General features: G+C 41.2%; 1 protein-coding gene across 1 annotated transcript in view; it reads right to left on the reverse strand.

Annotated features, from left to right (window-relative positions):
- Window positions 1-18497, reverse strand: part of Thsd7b (thrombospondin type 1 domain containing 7B) — an 871002-nt gene that overhangs the window by 451327 nt on the left and 401178 nt on the right. Inside the window, exon 7 of the mRNA XM_057770607.1 lies at window positions 18191-18388. Within this exon, the coding sequence (XP_057626590.1) occupies window positions 18191-18388 (198 nt within the window). The remainder of the gene's footprint in view (window positions 1-18190; window positions 18389-18497) is intronic.

Genomic DNA, 18497 nt, shown 5'->3' on the forward strand with positions numbered 1-18497 from the left:
CCAGTGTTCCTTTCATGAGTTTATCTGGTTTGCTTTCTCTCTTGGGGACAAATACCATAACCAGTAGTGAGTTCATGGAGCAAAAGATTTATTTCAATTTACACTTCCAGGTTATAGTCTGTCTGGGAAGTCAATGCAGGAACTCAAGAAGAAACCATGAAAAAACACTGCATGGTGAACAGTTCCCTGGATTGTTCTCCTAGCTTTTGTACACTGCCCAGACTTACCTATCTAGGGATGGTGCTGCTCACAGAGGGCTGGGACCTCCTACACTAATCAACCATCAAGGGAGTTTCTCACAGACATGGTCACAAGACAATCTGTTAAAGGCAGTTCTTCATTTGAGGTTCCCTCTCCCTCTTGAGGTAACTCAAGATTTTGTCAAATTGACAATAAAAATATAACCAGGACCCTCCTAAAACAAATCCTAAATACTTGCCAGGTGTTAGATGTCCTGCACTAACTGTTAGTAATACAGACTGAGCAAGATCTGTCCTTATAGAATGTTTACCTATCATTCTTTTTCTGGGGAATTTTTCTATAATAAACAAGTTATTTTTTAAAATTCAGTATTAAAATCTCCCATAAGGAATGAATGCATTTCTAGGAGGGTATGCAAACAGTAGAAACATTTAAAAGAAGATTAAATGTAATGAAAATTTTGTAATTGGACTTGGAAACATTGAACTATACACAGAACTACACAACCAAGGGAATATTGACTGACACAAAGTCTTATCTAAAAGATGTCATTGTTTCCTCAAAGCCATGGTTTTCTCAAGATTCATTATACCAGTTTAAAGTGAAAATCCATCCGAAGGGAAAAACTTTAGAACTCAAGCTACCCCCAGCCTCTAAACCCTCAGAAGGAGGATTGGTTTTTGATATTTGTATAAACCACAATCTATGTGATCTATCTATTATGTCTGAGACTATGTGGGTCATTGTACAGAGCACAGAAAGCTTCATATGAATGGGCAAGTCTTTCTTGTTAACACTCAACCACTCTCTAGTTTTTACACATGGACGCTGTTCATCTTAGACTTTGAGAAGCCAAGCTTCCTTCCCCAAGGCTGCAACTGATCTCACAGAAAGCTTTTAAAGACCATAGCTACCTAAGGTAAAGGTCTGGACATGGTCTGCACTGTCACAGACAATAGAATGTCTTCAAATGTCACTGAAGAATGAAAGAACAAAAAGATGGTGTGTCCCCATAACTTTAATTCAATTACGTGAGCCACCTAGTTGTTTGAACAGAGAAACTTGAAAAAGCAATGGAGAAAAACCTTCACAGTTATCCCTGAGGCTAGAAAGTTCCTACTGAGTTTCAACACACACACACACACACACACACACACTTCAATACTACTATACAAGATATGTTCACTTGTGGGAGCCCACAAAGGTGGGTCTGCTTTAACTTGACTGAAGGTTAGAGACTGAAGCCTACTCTTGTTCTTTCAAAGTTATTAACAAGTTTGAATTAAGGACAGAGTACAAACAAGATATCCTGACCTATGATGTGGTTAGTTGGTGGTATTTTGGATCTTTACCTTGACCAAAGGCCAGAGAAATCAAGACTATTCCTGCTCTTTCAATGATAAGACAAGAAGTTTGACATAGGGAGTGACTACCTACAGGATGCTAGGTCTAAGGTACATGTACTGCCTAAAACATCAGGATGCTTAACTCAGGAAATAGTGGCTTGATGTTTCAGGTTTTGAAGCAAGTAATTATTTTGTTTGTCCTTTGTGTCATGTTAAAGCAATCTTTTGCCTCCCTCCTTTTAGATTGGGGTGTATAAGCATATGGAAAATAAATGCACGCAGATTCAGTATTCACTGTGTTGCCCTCCCAGGACTATCCTGTGTTTCTGTATTTCTTCCATATCTCTGTTCCTCTTGCCTAACATTTCTAATCCACATGCCCCTACCCTGGAATGTGCATACCCATTGAGGCTGGATCCAAACACTCACTTCTGATAGGCACTTGCCATCCATTTCCAGTGCCCATGTCAGAAAGAGAGTCAAGGCATCAGGTCAAACGTTACTTTTGTTCTTTATTATACACTGTGCGGCCCTGATTCTGCTTTTTGCAATACTTGAGTCAATGAGAATGAGAGGCCAAAAGAAAACAAGCAAACAAACAAAGAAACAAAAGAACTGCTCCTTGGCATTCTATGTATAACGCAACAGAGAATAAAAAACTTGTTTCTATAGTCATATTTGGGAAAGGTGGGATAAACATCCTCCCCCCAAATCATCAGAAATCCAGGAAAATCTCAAATCAGTCCTGCCTCATTTCTACCTTTCAAACACACAACACATTTCTATGCCTGTAGGTTTGCTTCTCTTCCCAGAATCATTGATCATTTTAAAGAATAAACATGCACCAAAGTAACTAAATATAGCAGCCTTGGGCAAGTCAAGTGACTACCCTTGTCTTGGGTCTCTCTGGCTGTGAACTGTGTATAAGTCACTACTGAGCTTAGACTGTCCTTACCACAGGTTACATGTGTGAACATAGGAGTGGTTGTGCCTCAAGTAAGGGATTAGCTTGAGAGACTTCTCCTTCCTGAAAGAGATGTGGTTCCTGTGTGAGTCCACAAAGCACCCAGCCCTTTCTACTCCGACTCCACACCCTGGCTCTTCTTCAGCATGAGAGCAGAGATCCCCACCTCCAGGAGAGGCAATAACACAGAGTCACTTTGGAAATTAAGGCCTGTCAGCCCCCTGACCTCAGACTTGCAGCCTCCAAGGTGACAGAGCCATCCTTTCTGACAACCAGTCAGGCTGCGGAGAGGAACTGAAATCAGGTAAGTGGAGATGAATGTTTGGAGTGTGTGTTAGGATGTAAATGGAATATTCCATCACTTTTCATCAAAACTCTGAGAGAATATGGTCATTTTTACCCTTCTTGCTTAGCATAAAAGTATTTGAACTCTGAGAATGAAATCAGACCGAAGTAAAATGTCAGAAAGCCCATGAGTCATTTTTCACAACGAAGACATTGATTTTCCACAGATGGTCTTTTCTGCTGCACATGAAGGCCTGTATCCGTCCACACTCATATCCTGTGCTCAGTCATGGGCCTAAGGACGGCCAGTAACAATCTGCTTGTCTCACGTTATTATTAGAGGCTTGCACCACTGAGCTTCCTTCCTATTTCTACATGAATCTGACAAGATTTATAGAAAATAGTAGTGTTACCCTAGATGTATTTGAATTAAAAAGCATAAACACCATTTCCAGGTACGCTGTCCAAGCCAAAGTGTGGGCTATTGTTTGCACCTTCTAGGTCAAAGCCCTGTCCCTTTCACAGTCACCAGGTGAGCGATGCATTTCAATGTGGAAGGCCACCAGATATTGTACTTGGGCTGATAGGAGAAGTTTCCAGAATGATTTGAATACTTCAGATCTTCATTTAAAACCTCCATATCATTTCTATGTACCCCTCTGAAAGAATTTGTCCTGTACCAATATTAGTTTCTGGCTGATGTTAATTAGTCTATTGTCTTATGAGATGTTCACACTGAGGAAGTAGATGACATAAGAAAACTTTGTTCTTTTAAAATTTCAAATTTACAAGTTCAAAATTTAAAATTAAAAAAGTGAAGAAGAGAAAAAAAGAAATAAAAAATCTGAATTTTTATTAGAATGAGTCTAGAAACGAGGACATTGGGAAACTAACAATTTTTCTGAAGCTTCTTATTCTTACCAAGTTCATTCTACACCATGTGTAAGGAAGGTAATTTAACAAAATAAATGATTTTTGTATAATCGAGTACATAAGAGCACTTGCAAAATATATTGCAAGTGTTGCTAGGTACCAGAAATTGGCTGTGGAATTTGGCACAGATTAATCAATATCTATATCAAAACCATAGTGGGGGGGGGGGTTCCGTCACTCCAGTTCTCAGTGGAAACCTGAGGTCCCAAGGAGACCTCTAACTGCTGAGGAGTCCACACTCACCAAACTGTGAAACTAGAGAATGCTACACAGTATACAAGCTGCCACGGAATGGCAAGATGAAAGTCAGGCACTAAGGGGGAACAGAAAATAAATCAAAGTGGGTACAAGGAGAGCCTGATCCATTGGGTAATGTTTCAGAGTGTGTTTCATCCACGCTGGCCAGGTGGTCGTGAGAGAGACAAGTATTGGTTGATTTAGGATTAGCCAGTCTCCCCTAAGGATCTCACATAGAAGGCTGATAAGCGTAGCTTCAAGTGGTACCCCTCTTCCCTTTTGAGAGAATGGCATTGAAGTTTGTAGGGAAAAGTCTCATTGCCTCACACAGTATAGGTAACTCACGGGAGCAGTGCTGTGTACTATATTCTCTGAATTTAAGCATGGACTTCTGGGAGAAGACTTATTAAAGAGTCAGGGAGTAAAGAAAAGCTGGAAGTCTCAGCAAGTTCTTGACACCAGATCCACAAGGCTACCCCGAAGGTTAACAGCTGCTGAAGGGAGAAGACAGGCAGAGCAGCCGCAAGCCATGAAGAAGGCTCTGGAGATGCAGCATCTATGTGTGGGGCTGGGCTTTCCAGTGGGGCAGTGGCCTTTGAGTGCTCCACTCGATAACCCTATTAGTTCACTAACTCTGACTTGGATGGACTCACTGTGTTGGTCTTTTTGTTCCTATTTGGTGAATAGACATTTGTTCCCATATCCCCAGGCAAAGTCATCCAGGAGTAATAAGCAATTCTTTGAAGGAGCAGGAATGATGGGTCAGTGGTTAGGAGCACTTGTTACTCTTGCATAGCACCCGTGTTTGATTCCCAGTACCCATGTGTTAGCTCACAACCATCCATAAACCCAGTCCAAGGGATCCAAAGAGGCACACATGTGATTCACATACATGATGCAGGCAAAGCACTCATACACATTAAGTATAACTAAATGAATCTGTTTTAAAAAGAAGAACAATTCTGTTGAAAAACTTAAGCAGATTCTTGACACTTTGTACTGTGAGCACATCACATCTTCTAGTCTGACTTAATCCAAAGAAAGAGTTTAGAATTACTGGACTAACATTGTTTTTGTTCTCTAGGCTTAAGATAAATATTCATTGGACAAGATTCTGTGTGAGTTAGCTCCTTGACAAATTCCTACAGCAGAGGGTCTATCCCCTCTCTCTCTCTCTCTCTCTCTCTCTCTCTCTCTCTCTCTCTCTCTCTCTCTGTCACACACACACACACACGCACAGACACACACACAGAAAAACACACGCACAGACACACACACACGCACAGACACACACACAGGAAAAAAGGAAGAAACAATGACGAAATGTCTTCCTAGTCACAAGAGAAAGTTATTATTGCCCTCTTATCCTGTTCTTTCACATGCCCTCAGATACCATATGAGGAACAAATCTTATTTATTAGTCAAAATGCTGACTAGCACTTCTAGGTAAGAGAATTTTCTCTTTAGCTGATATATAATATTGTATCTTACAGCATAGTTTTATCTTAGATTTTAATTACAATCTATTAGAAATATACTACGAATTTTCTGATCTTAATTTTATAAATTACTAAACACTACTATCAAGTATTAAATTACATTAACACTTAATTAAACATAAGCCTTTCTTTGTAACTTGGGAGTCTGGACAATTCTGTTCATATTGGAGATAACTTAAACATGCATCCTCATTTCACCAAGTGATAGAGGCACTCTGGTAATGCATTGGGGAGCTCTAGGGATATACTAACATCCTCAATCACAGGGCAGTTGGGAAAATACAGAACTGTAGTCAAATATAGCAACAGAGAGTCCACAGAACTTTCTTCCAAAACAGAACAGAGCCCCATTGCAATAAGACTGAGGTTGGGATCCTGCTTATGTGGAGATGAATCCAAGATCACACTGAGCTCCTCGCTCTTGTAGGTGCTGCCCAAAGAGAACGCATGTTCTCAGGTTAAGTCAGAACCCTACACATTTTAATTTTTACCAGTTTCTTTTGGGAGTGACACAGAGAAACCACCAGTCCCATCCTATAAATCCGTGTAGCTTGGTAAGCTAGGCAACACAAAGGGTGGCTTTTGTGCCCAGAACTTTGCTCTCACTTCAACAAAATCCCTCAGATTTCATAATATGGTGGTATTAGCAATTTGCTCAAGACCTCCCTCTAAGACCACTTCCGCTGTGATGGACTGAAAAACTGCCCCTATTTTTAACAGCTGTTTCCTATCTCTGCTTTGCGTTTTCTTCGTATCTCCTTTTTCCAGAAAATCCGCTCTTCTCTCTACTCCCCACTCAGCATGCCGAAGAAATTCGAAATTGCTTAGCTGTCTGGATATGATCAAGATTAGAATTACAGTTGCGAGGGAAAACCAGATAACTGAGTAGTATATCTCTAACCTGAATTCCCTCTGCGCTGGAAGGAAATGTGTGTGGGCTGCATGTTTGCACTGGGCTGGCTGATCTCACTCCTGCTTTTAGCCCACGCTGAGGAAAAGGGAGGTGTTAGGCTTGCAGAGTGGTTAGAAGTTGCACGAGCTCATGCAGTGACTTAGCATAAATGCCCTTAGCACTGCATTGAGAGTGACTCTCGGAACGCATTTGACTTAACAAAACAAAACCTCAAACCACCTTAATTACTGAGAGCCATTGCATGGGTCTGCAGGACACCAGTGCATTCTCCATCACTGATAAAGTAAAACTAGTCCATGTTTAGACTCTCTAGACTGGAACTCGAATTTCTGCTATTAGATAGTAGTAGTTGTGTGATATTAGGGTATCAACATTTCTGAGCTGTGAAACTGGAACATGAATAATAAATCCACACTAGGCTGTCTTGGGATTGAATTTAAATAACAGCCCTAAGCTCAGTAAACATTAGTTGAGTTTCTTAATATACCAGACACTCTGGCACCACCCCAAGAAGAAAGCAATGAAGGAGTCAAGGTTTCTACCTTTGAGAAGCTAAGAGTCAAATAGGAGAAGCAGGCAAGGGAGAAGCAATTTGAATGTAAGGCCGTAACGGTGTCAATAACTCCATCCAGAGGTGTTATGAGATCACTGGAGACAGGCCTATCAATTAAGACCTTATCTGTCCTGGTGATGCAGACCCTGATTGACACTGGCTTTAACAAGCAGAAATGTATTGTCTTGTCTACCAGCCGGTGCTTATGTGGTTGTTTAGAGATGTCAACGGTGTCTTCTAGGTCCCAGAGTTTCTTTCAGGCTCTGACCACTGCACACAGGAGATCGCACCTTCATTATGAAGCCACATCTCCTCCATTAGGAGATGGTTTGCAACCGCAGCTAAAACAACTGGCTTTCTTGCTCAAAGTCCTTCTGTCATGTCTTGTAAACTCCAGATTAAAGCCCACAGATTGCTAAACCTGTATCCTGTAGATGCAGCTACATTACCATAACGGGCTGTGACACAATCGGCAGCGAGCGGTGAGCCTGCGCTTTCCCTGAGATCCTAAGTCAGTGAGAAAGTGACAAGGTAGGAACAAAGATGGGAAAGTGTCTCCGCAGGGAAAAAGCATGATCATGACCTGCAGGCAGTCTGCTGCAGTCATACACAAATGGAGCAGTCAGGACTCCTGACTGCCTAGATGGTTGCTCTGAGCTAAATATATGAAGGGAACTATTGTGATTGTAAATAAAATCCTAAATTCATTTTCAACCATGCATATTTTTAAGTCATGGTTTTACTCTGAAATAACTATCTCTGGCATCTTTCCATAGATGATTGTTTTCTCGGGGTCTCTAAGACACCCGAATGAGTATGGACCCAAAATGGCAGCACTCAAAGGATTGTATACTATGGGTTCTTAATTTTGAACCATCAATTAGTTAAAGTACACATCTCTTAAGTTTTTCCTACATATATTTTTTTAGTTGTTTTAGATTGACTCTGGTCTAAAATATTGAATGGAAAATTCCAGAAGTAAAAGAAAGTTTTATATCGCATGTCACCATGAGTTTATGCAGTTTCCATGGAGCATCCTGCTGCTCCCTCGCCATGCCTACGGATGTTGTTCATCTCCTACTGTGCGTAACTCAGAAGTGTGTACAGGAAGATATCACAGCACCTGGATACTAAGAGCCTGGTAGTATGCTCAGTCTCCAGTACTCACTGGGAGTCTCAGAATGTAACCTGATGAGGAAGATTATTATATATGCTCATTTAGCTTATTAACTAAAAGTTTTCTTTAGAAGAACAATTAAAAATACTTTCTAATTGATTTTCAGAGGGGTAGATGGGCCCTCCCATCTTTTTACTTGTTATACTTTACTGGGCCCATTTTTGGCAAGTCTATCACTGAGGTTGAATCCTCCTTATTCGATATGCATTTTAATTAATATTCTTTACTTTTTTTCTGCCTATATAGAAGGGAAGCTAGAGATTCTGTGTCAAGGGCTACAACTATGATGTGTGAAATATCCAAGTGAGAAAAAATTGTAACCCTACGGACAACAGGATGAGGAAGCACTATTGTTTACCCTCTAATAGAATACAGAATCCGAGGACATATCCTGAGGGAAGTTGAAAGCAGCAGAATGGGGGGGGCATCTCCCAGGATTTTATCTGAACGACTACATTTTAAAGTATTGGCACAATCTATGGTTCATTTTGCTTCTCGGAGCATATGGAGCGGACATAGACAGTGAACCGCCCAATAAGAATTTGGGAAGAGACAGAAAAAGAAGACAGTCCTGTGAGATGCAGTTGCACACATAAAGCAATTTATTCCATCTACACTCTTTCCAAACAGTGAAACCTTGCAAATCCACTGTATACTTAGTCTGATTAGGAAATGCGGGAGGGGGGAATAGTGATGGCACACAATAATTTATTTAGGCGCATCAATAATAGAGGAACTGGAAGGACGCTTTCCCACAGTGTCTAGGATGTAACAGGGTGGAAGGAGGAAGTAATTCAGAACACAATGCCTGTTTATCGGGAGACAGCACACAGTGACTGTATTTAAACCTGCACCGCAGCTCTTCTCTCTTTAGCATTTAAATTGATTCACCAGTTTATATCTATCCCCTACCTTCCTGTCCGACTCTGACGGCGCAACTGTGATTATAATGAGCCTCTATTTTCTCTTTTGGATTCCTTCATTGACAAACAGTATTAGAGCTTCATCTTTAATTTTGCTGCAAAACATCTAAATGGAAGGGAATCGGGAACTTGGCTATAGGAACTCTCAAATTTAATCTCCTCTGCCGTCCGATTCCTGCAGTGTGAATACATAGTCTGATCTTATTGGCACTTTCAACTGCAATGCCAGGTTCATTTCAAAATTTAATACAATGTGTTTGTCACCACCACACTTCTTTCAGTAAGGACGCTGCTACCGAATGGCTATCAGTTGGTGGTCTGAGAAAGATATCTTGCTGAAAATGAGAACTGTCCTCTAAGCCGAAATAGCTCATCTCACATATTATGTGTCTTCTGTTCTTGCAGAGGACACCACAGCTCTCTTCCATTTGATCTTTTAGTAATACATCCAGGTAACAATAAAGAAGGAGAAGGATATTTACTCACAGCCGGCTTCAGAAAGAGAGTAACATATTTCATGGATTTTACAAATAACTTCCCCAGCAGGAAGTAAGAGACAACAGATTACAATCCATCAATACTACCATGGATTCTCAGTGGAAGCCATGCCTCGCACAGTTCTGACCCACAGCTGTTACATTCTGACATGACCAGGCAGCCCACTAGCCACATCTGGCTCAGAAATGTGTTTCTCAATTGGGGGTCCCTGGATCATCACTGTCTTCGTTACTGAAGAATTTATTAGAAACTGAAATTCCATCAGCTGAATCATATATTCTATAGTAGCAGCCAAAATTTATGTCTCCACCAGGCTTCAAGGTGATTTGATTTACACTAATTTGTTAACTATCGATCTAGAAGAAAATAGATAGAGTAACACGATTCTTTAACATCTCAGAACTGATTTTCCCATACAGAGAGTGACTGTTGAATATAGCCATTTACGACAGCCTGGTTATATTTGTTTGAAGCTGATGAGTGGGAGGGCGGAGCGAAGACCATGCCTATCATGTTTAGTGAATTCAACCATCCATCCCATCACATATCTGAGATGTGTGAGATATTTGAGAGTTCCTATAGTCCCTTTTTACAGAAAGCACAGATAACTCATTATGTTTTGTAAAATTAGGGCTACTGGGCTCTCACCCATATTTTTCCTCAGGCTGTTTTCTGAAGGTTAAGAAGAGACAATCCTCTACCTCTACCAATTAAAGCCTGAAGACTTCCAACTCAGTCTGACCAATGGGGACATATATCTCATCTAAACGTTTCTGGAGTGCTGCATGTACCTCCGATCACCATTACCATTGCCTTATGGTAGGTTTGCAGTGTGAGTAGGTGTATCTACACCACACACACACACACACACACACACACACACACAATTAGATATATAGAAATACCACGTGTCTTCAACTAAACATCAAGTCAAGCTCTTCGAGGGCAATGGCATTGCTATATTCATCCTTGAGGCCACTGAGTCTTTCTGTATGCGACCAGACACACAGCGAGCAGAAATGTATTCCCAAGACAGCCTTGCTCTCCTGGGTGTTTCCAAACTCCTCTCCTTGTTGGCACTGACCTGTTTCTCTTATTCTACTCGCCACTGAAAGAGCACTCAATCGTAGCCCTTTGATGGACAAAGGTCATCTGTCCACTATGGTCATCTGTTCTCCTCTAAGGGGAAATGTACACTGGAGAAACTTTGGGCTTTTTGGGAAAGCCTTTAGACAAGTAAGTGTACATAGACAAAGAATTTTCCTACTTCAAATCTAAACTTCTGTTTTCTCTTTCTTCTAATCATTCTAATTTTGCAAATTAAGTTTTATTTTTTAAAAAAGGACCTAGCCAGGTGTGATGGCACACACCTTTAATCCCAACACTAGGAGGCAGAGACAGGCAGATATCTATAAGTTTGAGGCCAGCTTGGTCTACAAGAGGGAGTTCCAGGATAGGCTCCAATGCTACAGAGAAACCCTGGATTGAAAAACAAAAAACAAAAACGAAAAAAAGGGCCTCCACCTCATGGGTTCCCCTCATGGTCTTCTCAACTTCCCCTGAGGTCCCCCAGTAATGCTTTGTTCAGAATAAACCTGGACTTATTAATTTGGTTTGATTGGCTTATTACAGCAGCAGTGACAGGGTCTCATTAACCAGGGATTCAACCTAACATGAATAGCCTGTCCTCCAAAAATTACAAGACAGTTGGTAGAACACAAGACTCAAGACAGGACACAAATTACCCAGCCATCCTACCTAGAAAGTAAATGAAATGTGAGATTATTTCATTGTTGTTGTCGTTGAAGGAAGGACTAATGAGGTACATTACAGGTCTTGGGCTGTTAATAAATAATTGACAAAATAAAACACTGAAAATATTAAACAGGCTCTGATTTCTCCTTTGGAAGGTGACTCTTTCGATGTGGTTGTCATTGTGGTCTGAGTCCTTTGAACCTCTGTCTTCTGCAGGAATGAGTGCCCTAAATCTTTCTAAGCAGAGTTATCTGAACTAAACCATGTAAAACTCCAGCATGGATTCTTGGGCAGTGAGCAGGTGTGAGGAACAGGAACTGGACAGGAAAAAGGGCTAAAGTACAGGTAAATAAAGAGTCCCTAGGGGCTCAGCTTATTGGCCGTGATATCTAGACCTCAAGCTTATTCCAGTCATTTCAAGGGTCCCTTCTAGGAATTTGAATGTCCTGGGAAGGCTCCTGTGCCCAGAGAAAAGTCTCAAGTCACGAGATGCATGTGCATCAGCAAATGTTTCATGTTTACATGCTCAAGAACAGTCAGTGGTGAGTGAGGGTGGGAAACGACAGCTCATGCTGGGATCCACTACTTCTCGTTAATTCCAAATCTCATTTGTCTGGACTCTCATTGTCCATGCAAAATGCACAACCATTTTTGCCTTCTCTTTGATCTCCTTAAATGGTGCAATGTAATTTAAGAATCACATCCTGATGTAAATGTCCGTGCTTTATTTTCCTATTTAAGAGAGCAACAAGAGTCTTCGTTAAAAAAATCCAATTATCATCATTCTTTGTGGAAACACATCTTAAGAAACTGTAGACTTATTCCAAACCCAGCTACCGCAGCCCAAATGTTTCAGAAAATTTATATTTGAAATTTGTTTCAGATCTTCTGAATCTCAGCAGTGGCTCTAATTTGAATACATCTCTTTAATATATGTCTTCACTACAGGAATCTCCTTCCTTGGTAAAGAAATGTCTGACGAATTAGTACCCCCTCTTCCTGATATCCAATAAAATAAGTCCTGTCCTGAAATGAAGTTGAGAAAGTCTGTTAAGAGATAAGAAAGGTCTTGAGGGGGACGAACTAACGCTGCACCCGAGAAACACAAGACACAGCAGGATTCAAGGGCTTGGAAAGGAAAGACTTGGCAAATAAGAGGACCTACTTAGAATCTCCATGAGGCACAAGCAGTCAAACTGTCTCTGGAGTTTGACATTGGCCTCACAGGCAAGCAATAGAACATTCCTTGAGCTAGAAATAAAACAAACAAATAAGGATTTCAAGTCTAAACATAGATTTAAAAATATTAAGCCATCTTAATCCAACTCAAATACATACTTCTGTGGCAGGGTTTCACTAAAGAAAGCCAACCCTGTGAAGGTCCCACTCTCCTTGGTGTCAGTACTTAAAGTGTACATAGTTAAGATTAAAGAATAGCTTCTTGGATTATTAGTGAAAGACAAGAAAGCCTCCAAGAATGCCCTTGAGGGGCTGGACGAATGGCCCAGTGGTTAAGAGCATGTTTAGGCGGCTCATAACTCGAGTTCAGAGGGTCCATCGCCATCTTCTGGCCTCTGCGAGCACTGCACTCATGTGATGAGCTCCTCCTCCCCCACCATAGTTAAAAGCTGTTGAGAGTCAGAGTAATTCAGGGTTTTTTTCAGAGGTCCATGAAAAGACAAAGAAATTTAGTTCTGTGTCCTTTTCCAGGGTTGGGGTGGGGGCAGACTTGGTAAGTTCCAGTTGGGGATAGGGTCAGGGCCTGAAAGAGTTGTTATTTTGATTTCTTAAAACTTGGCTTTTCGCCACAAGGACACTGGAATTGAGTCTCTGACACCCTTGAGATATTTTATTTCTTCTGTGAGAAACCACCTGATTAGCTGTCTGCTGACTTCCGTTCCGTTTCTTCTCTAATAACTGTATATAAGATTCTGTATTTTTTAATAAACTTGCTTGCATGAACCATCACCATGTATGAGACCTCCTGATCCCAAACTTTCTTATCTTCTCACATCCTGGTCATCTCTCTCTCAGGAATCTGTCAATGGAGAACAACCTGTTGGTCTAGGTCATAGAATAAAAGAAAATGTTTTAAAAATAAAGAAAAAATGTCTTTGAGATGAAAATCAAAGCCTCTTTAGGGATAGGAAATTGTTCCCTACGCTAAATGAAACTATTTACATTGGGAAGACTAAGTGCAGATATGAAATATGAAGAACTGTACCTGAGAGTTCTTGTGTGGCAACCCGGGAGAATTCTAACTCAGTGTATCTGTCAATGTGTGAGTTTTGCTCCTTCTTGCAGATGGTTGTCTTTAACGCTTTACTCTGTCACTCTTTTGGCTTTGGGGGGATTCGCCACCCCAGCTCCTAAATAAATACAAATGGAGTCTTATTCTTAATTATGAATGCCCAGCCTTAGCTTGGCTGTTATTTTTTTGTTTGTTTGTTTGTTTTTTGCCAGCTTTTCTTTATTTATATTATTCCATCTACCTTCTGCTGCTGGGTGTTTTCCTTTCTTACCTCTGCATATCTTACTTTGACTCTTACTCCACAGCAGGCTGGGTGGCTGTGTGGCTGTGTGGCTGTGTGGCTGTGTGGCTGTGTGGCTGGGTGGCTGGGTGGCTGTGTGACTGTGTGGCTGTGTGGCTGTGTGGCTGGGTGGCTGTGTGGCTGTGTGGCTGTGTGGCTGGGTGGCTGTGTGGCTGTGTGGCTGTGTGGCTGTGTGGCTGGGTGACTGGGTGACTGGGTGGCTGGGTGGCTGGGTGGCTGGGTGGCTGGCCCTTGATATCCTCCTCTCCATATTCTTTCTTGCCCCTCCTCTTTTGTTTCCATATTTCTCCTTCTATTTATTCTCTCTTCTTGCCAGGCATGTCTCTCGTTTCTTCTGCCTTGCTATTGGCCGCCTAGCTCTTCATTAGACCCTCAGGTATTTTAGACAGGCAAGGAATGCAGCACAGATTTAATCAAATGAAACACAAAGGAATGCTGCACTACTATGCATCATTACAATCAATGTCCCACAGCAAAAACAAATGTAATGCATAGTAAAGTAATAATCTACAACAACTCCTGATATAGTCTACCTTAACAGGCTGATCATTTACTTCCTACAAGTTCAGAATGTGTGCACATGGTCTCTGAATAAATATGCTTGTTGAAATATACAAAAAAAAAAGCTATTTTGTCTTTCAAGAAAGAATATTTGATAAAGCACGGCACAGAGAAGGCACTGGCTGTCTGATGGGACACTGGGCAGCTCTGCATTTGGGCCACCAGAGAACAACTGCCCACTTCACATCTCTGAGACATGGAGGAAGATCCAGATGGTCACTTGGGTCCACTAGAAATATTTCCTTGTCAGCGTGGAGGGATTTTGTAACCTGTTCTGAAGTTGTCCCATACTGATAAATGTTCAGTAGTCACCAATGAAAAGTGACAGCGAACTTACTTTAAGTTTGGAAATTAAAACCCTAGCCACAGAGAATAAATTAGTGCTCTCTAAGGGGAAAAGGTTGGGTTGGCATTTACACAACATTAAAGCTGACTCCTTTGAAGTGAAGAAATGTTCTTACCAGTGAATCAAAAACTAGTTTTGGTTTTTTAAGACAGGGTTTTTCTGTGTAGCTTTGGAGCCTGTCCTGGAACTGGCCTTGAACTCACAGAGATCTATCTACCTCTTGTCATGGGCTTACAGATGTACCTAAGGAAGACAAAGCAAGTTGCCCTTAGAAATTTTAGTAGGCTTCAAGTCTGATTGGATCTAATATGAGTTTTGAAGTTTCTCACATCAAGTGTAAGACAATTTCTTGTGGCCATATCCATTTAACTTGAAATAAATTCTGAAACAAAAAGTTGTAAAGCAATTGAGAAATTCGGTGTGATGAAAAGCCAACTATCAACTGTCACAAGCGAGGAGACTCAGAGGAATCTGTATATCTCAAGCATTCCTCGCTCAGTCATTTAAATGAGTGACGGCAGCTCTGTCATTGCTGTAGTTATGTGAAGACCATGATACCGTGTTGGAAAGTTTGATAGGCAACTCCTCTGCCTAGCCTTCATAGCCAATCACAGAGGCACACAGCCTCTGAGTCACAGAAGGTCCAACCAGACAACATGCAATTTCTCACCAAGTATAACATGGTTTCATTTTCTGGGAGGACAGCATGTTCCTGTCTCCATGATGGTGGCTACTGCCTCACAATCAATGAAGTTAGTTCATCCAGGTATTTAAAAGTCCACAGAGTTCACAGAGCTAATGTGAGCATTTATGAATTCCAACTCTCTCCACAGAAGCAGACAATGTCAGTCAAAAGATAAATTTAAATCCATTCACAGGAATAAGTAATAAAACCTTGAAACTGCTGTATCATGGTAAAGGGAGACCACTACAGCCATTGAGGAGAGCAAAGCACACACTATGGAGGAAACCTCCAAAGCTGTGGACAATGGTTGTCATGACAACTCTCCAGTACCTGCCAAGAGATGGCCCAAATACTATACCAGTTACTACGGGATACAACCCAATGAGCTTTCCATTTTCTCAGCTGAAGAATGGAAAGAAGATATAGATATGCTTGTTCTAATCTCCAGCACTATATATAATACTGCTGTGTGCCCCATTTACACAGACCAAACATGATAGCAAATACACATTATAAGCTTGCATTACAAGTGAGGTGCCGAGAATAGCTCTAATCACATTCCTATACATACTTTAACCCTCAGCAGCTTAATGATTGAAGGTAGTTTTTACCAATTCATCTGGAGACCTATAGGAAAATATTCCTCCATAAATTTAGTAATTTGACCATTCAGTAGGTAGTGAATGGGTTGAAATTTCAAGCAGGATGGAGGGAAGGCCCAGGACTGAACCTTCCCCACCATACTTCAGACACTACTCTCAACATAGAATGCTGCTGGGATTGGATCAGTAGGATTTTCTCCATACTGAACAATTTCTCTACATCAATGGGGTCCTACTGTTCAAGTCCACTCCCATTCCAAGAACTATTATCATGGACATGGCATCAAGCCAAAACTCTTAAACTTGGATAACGGTACCCCAGGTTGTCACCCATGATGGAAATCAGACTTTGCACAAACTCGTTTTCAGACTCCATGATTTTCCCAGGTAGCTTAGAGAACCTGAGGAAACATTTTACCTACATTTATAGCTTTACTATGAAGAATATTATAAAACGTACAGATAGATAGTTAGAAGAAAGAGATGAATTAGGCAAGACCAGACACTCTCAGGTGGTCTGGATATAGACAATGCATCCAGCTGGGTACAGAGCATCCAGGCACTCTTTGGACACACCTGACTCTGCCCATGTCTCCACATAGCCATGTGGAAGGAAGTTCTGATCCCTGAACTCCATAGTCCAAGGATATCTGTAGAGCTTTTACCCGTGGGATAATTAATAATGAGCCCATCCCCAGTCTATTTCCACTTCCTTGTTGTTGAGGATTAGGAATGGAAGTTCCTAACTTCTGCCAATGTTCTAGTCTTTCTGAGTACTAGTTAAACACAGACACCAACCCAGAATCATCTTCTTAGATGAAAAGTCATTTCTATCACCCATGGAAACTTAAAGGAACTTAGGAGTTTCATGTCATAAATTAGTGCCAATGAACTAATAATAGAGCCAAGACTCTCCCAGAACCTGGACTCCCTAGGAGTCCAGAATGAGTGTGCCAAGAATCATGGAAGAAGAACAAATTATATTTTCCTTATTATAAATTATAATACTAGGAAAACACCATGGAAGTGGTCTATTTGCCTGCTCTAATAAGCCACACCTTGTCCCCACGTAAGCAGTATGTGGTTGTATTAGGAGCAGTACCTATTAGTTTCAACTATTTATTGCAGCTGTTGCAATCTGCCACTGCCTTCTATTTAATTAAACAACCATCTGCTTTCTGCAGGGAAACAATAAATCATTTAATAAAAAAATGTACATTTGCCTACTTACATTAGTTATTTCAGAGAAGGAAAAGGAGGCTAAAGACGTGAAGGAGAAAGGCAGCAGGGAGAAGAGGGAGGAAGAGACAAAAGGAGCAACAGTTTGCCAGATGTCAGCCCCGTGATGATGTGAGTAGCCACTCTGAGGCTGCTTTGTAATTTCCTCCCATTCTGTGGATTACTTGGCTCCAGAAGTCAAAACATTTCATCCCACACACCAAGAGCATTGTGAGTGGGGCCTCACACTGCAGAGCTGATTAGGAGGCGCGCTCCACTTCCCTCGGAGAGATGGAGTTCTTTTTAATCTCCGGGATAAAGATTTTTAAATGTCACTTTCCTCACTGCCATATGACTTACATATTTTTAAACCGCACTTCATTTCCAACAAGCTTGGTGATCAAGGACAGATATCATTGTTAATAATTGTGTAAATCCTGACAGCTTATATTTAAACATGGCTTGTTGAAAATGTTAGCATTATATCCAGAGCTGATTCTGGTCTAATGTTAAATAAACGAAAAGATTTTACTTACGCTTTCTCCCCCTTTTCTTTTTAACTTTAGCATTTTCAACAGGTAGCATTTTGTGAACACTTTAAATAAAGGCATGTCATAAAATGATCTTAACAAAAGAAAATAAACTGGACGCATAAACTGGAATGTTTTTGTCTGTTATTTTTCTGGATAAAATAAAAAAAAAAATCTCCACGGAAGTCTGTGGGTTCAGAGTGATGTGTTTAAGCGTAACCAAACGTGCACTTAGTGACAGTTTGTGGTTCTCATATGAAGTGATCACAACTTACTCTACAGCAATTTGTCACCCAATTCACCATAAATGCCCCAGTACAGGAGCTTCTCACCCTCCAGAAATGACCTTTGAAGAGTGTCACTGCCCCTTGTTGGGTATAACTTAACCCTGCAGTGTGTCACTATCTCCCACCTCTTTGGTTCTGACAGACAGCCTTCAGAATGCGATGTCCCAGGCCACATTTCCCATGATCAGGGATACAGATCCCTTCTGAAGCGAGCCATCGATGACACATGGGATCCTCGCAAGGCACAGATTCTACCAGATGAGGGCAGTGCGCCGTGGGCCCTGTAGATTCCATGAGAACATGGCGCTGTCTCATTTTAAAGCCTGGAAGGAGAGAGAAAGCATGACGTTCAGTATTTCGCCCTGATCCAGCAAAGACAAAGGAGCAGCTGCTGGCCAACTGTTGAAACTCCCGTGCGAACACTTGCAGCTC

The sequence above is a fragment of the Chionomys nivalis genome, chromosome 5 (assembly GCF_950005125.1).
Source record: "Chionomys nivalis chromosome 5, mChiNiv1.1, whole genome shotgun sequence".
Lineage (NCBI taxonomy): Eukaryota > Metazoa > Chordata > Mammalia > Rodentia > Cricetidae > Chionomys > Chionomys nivalis.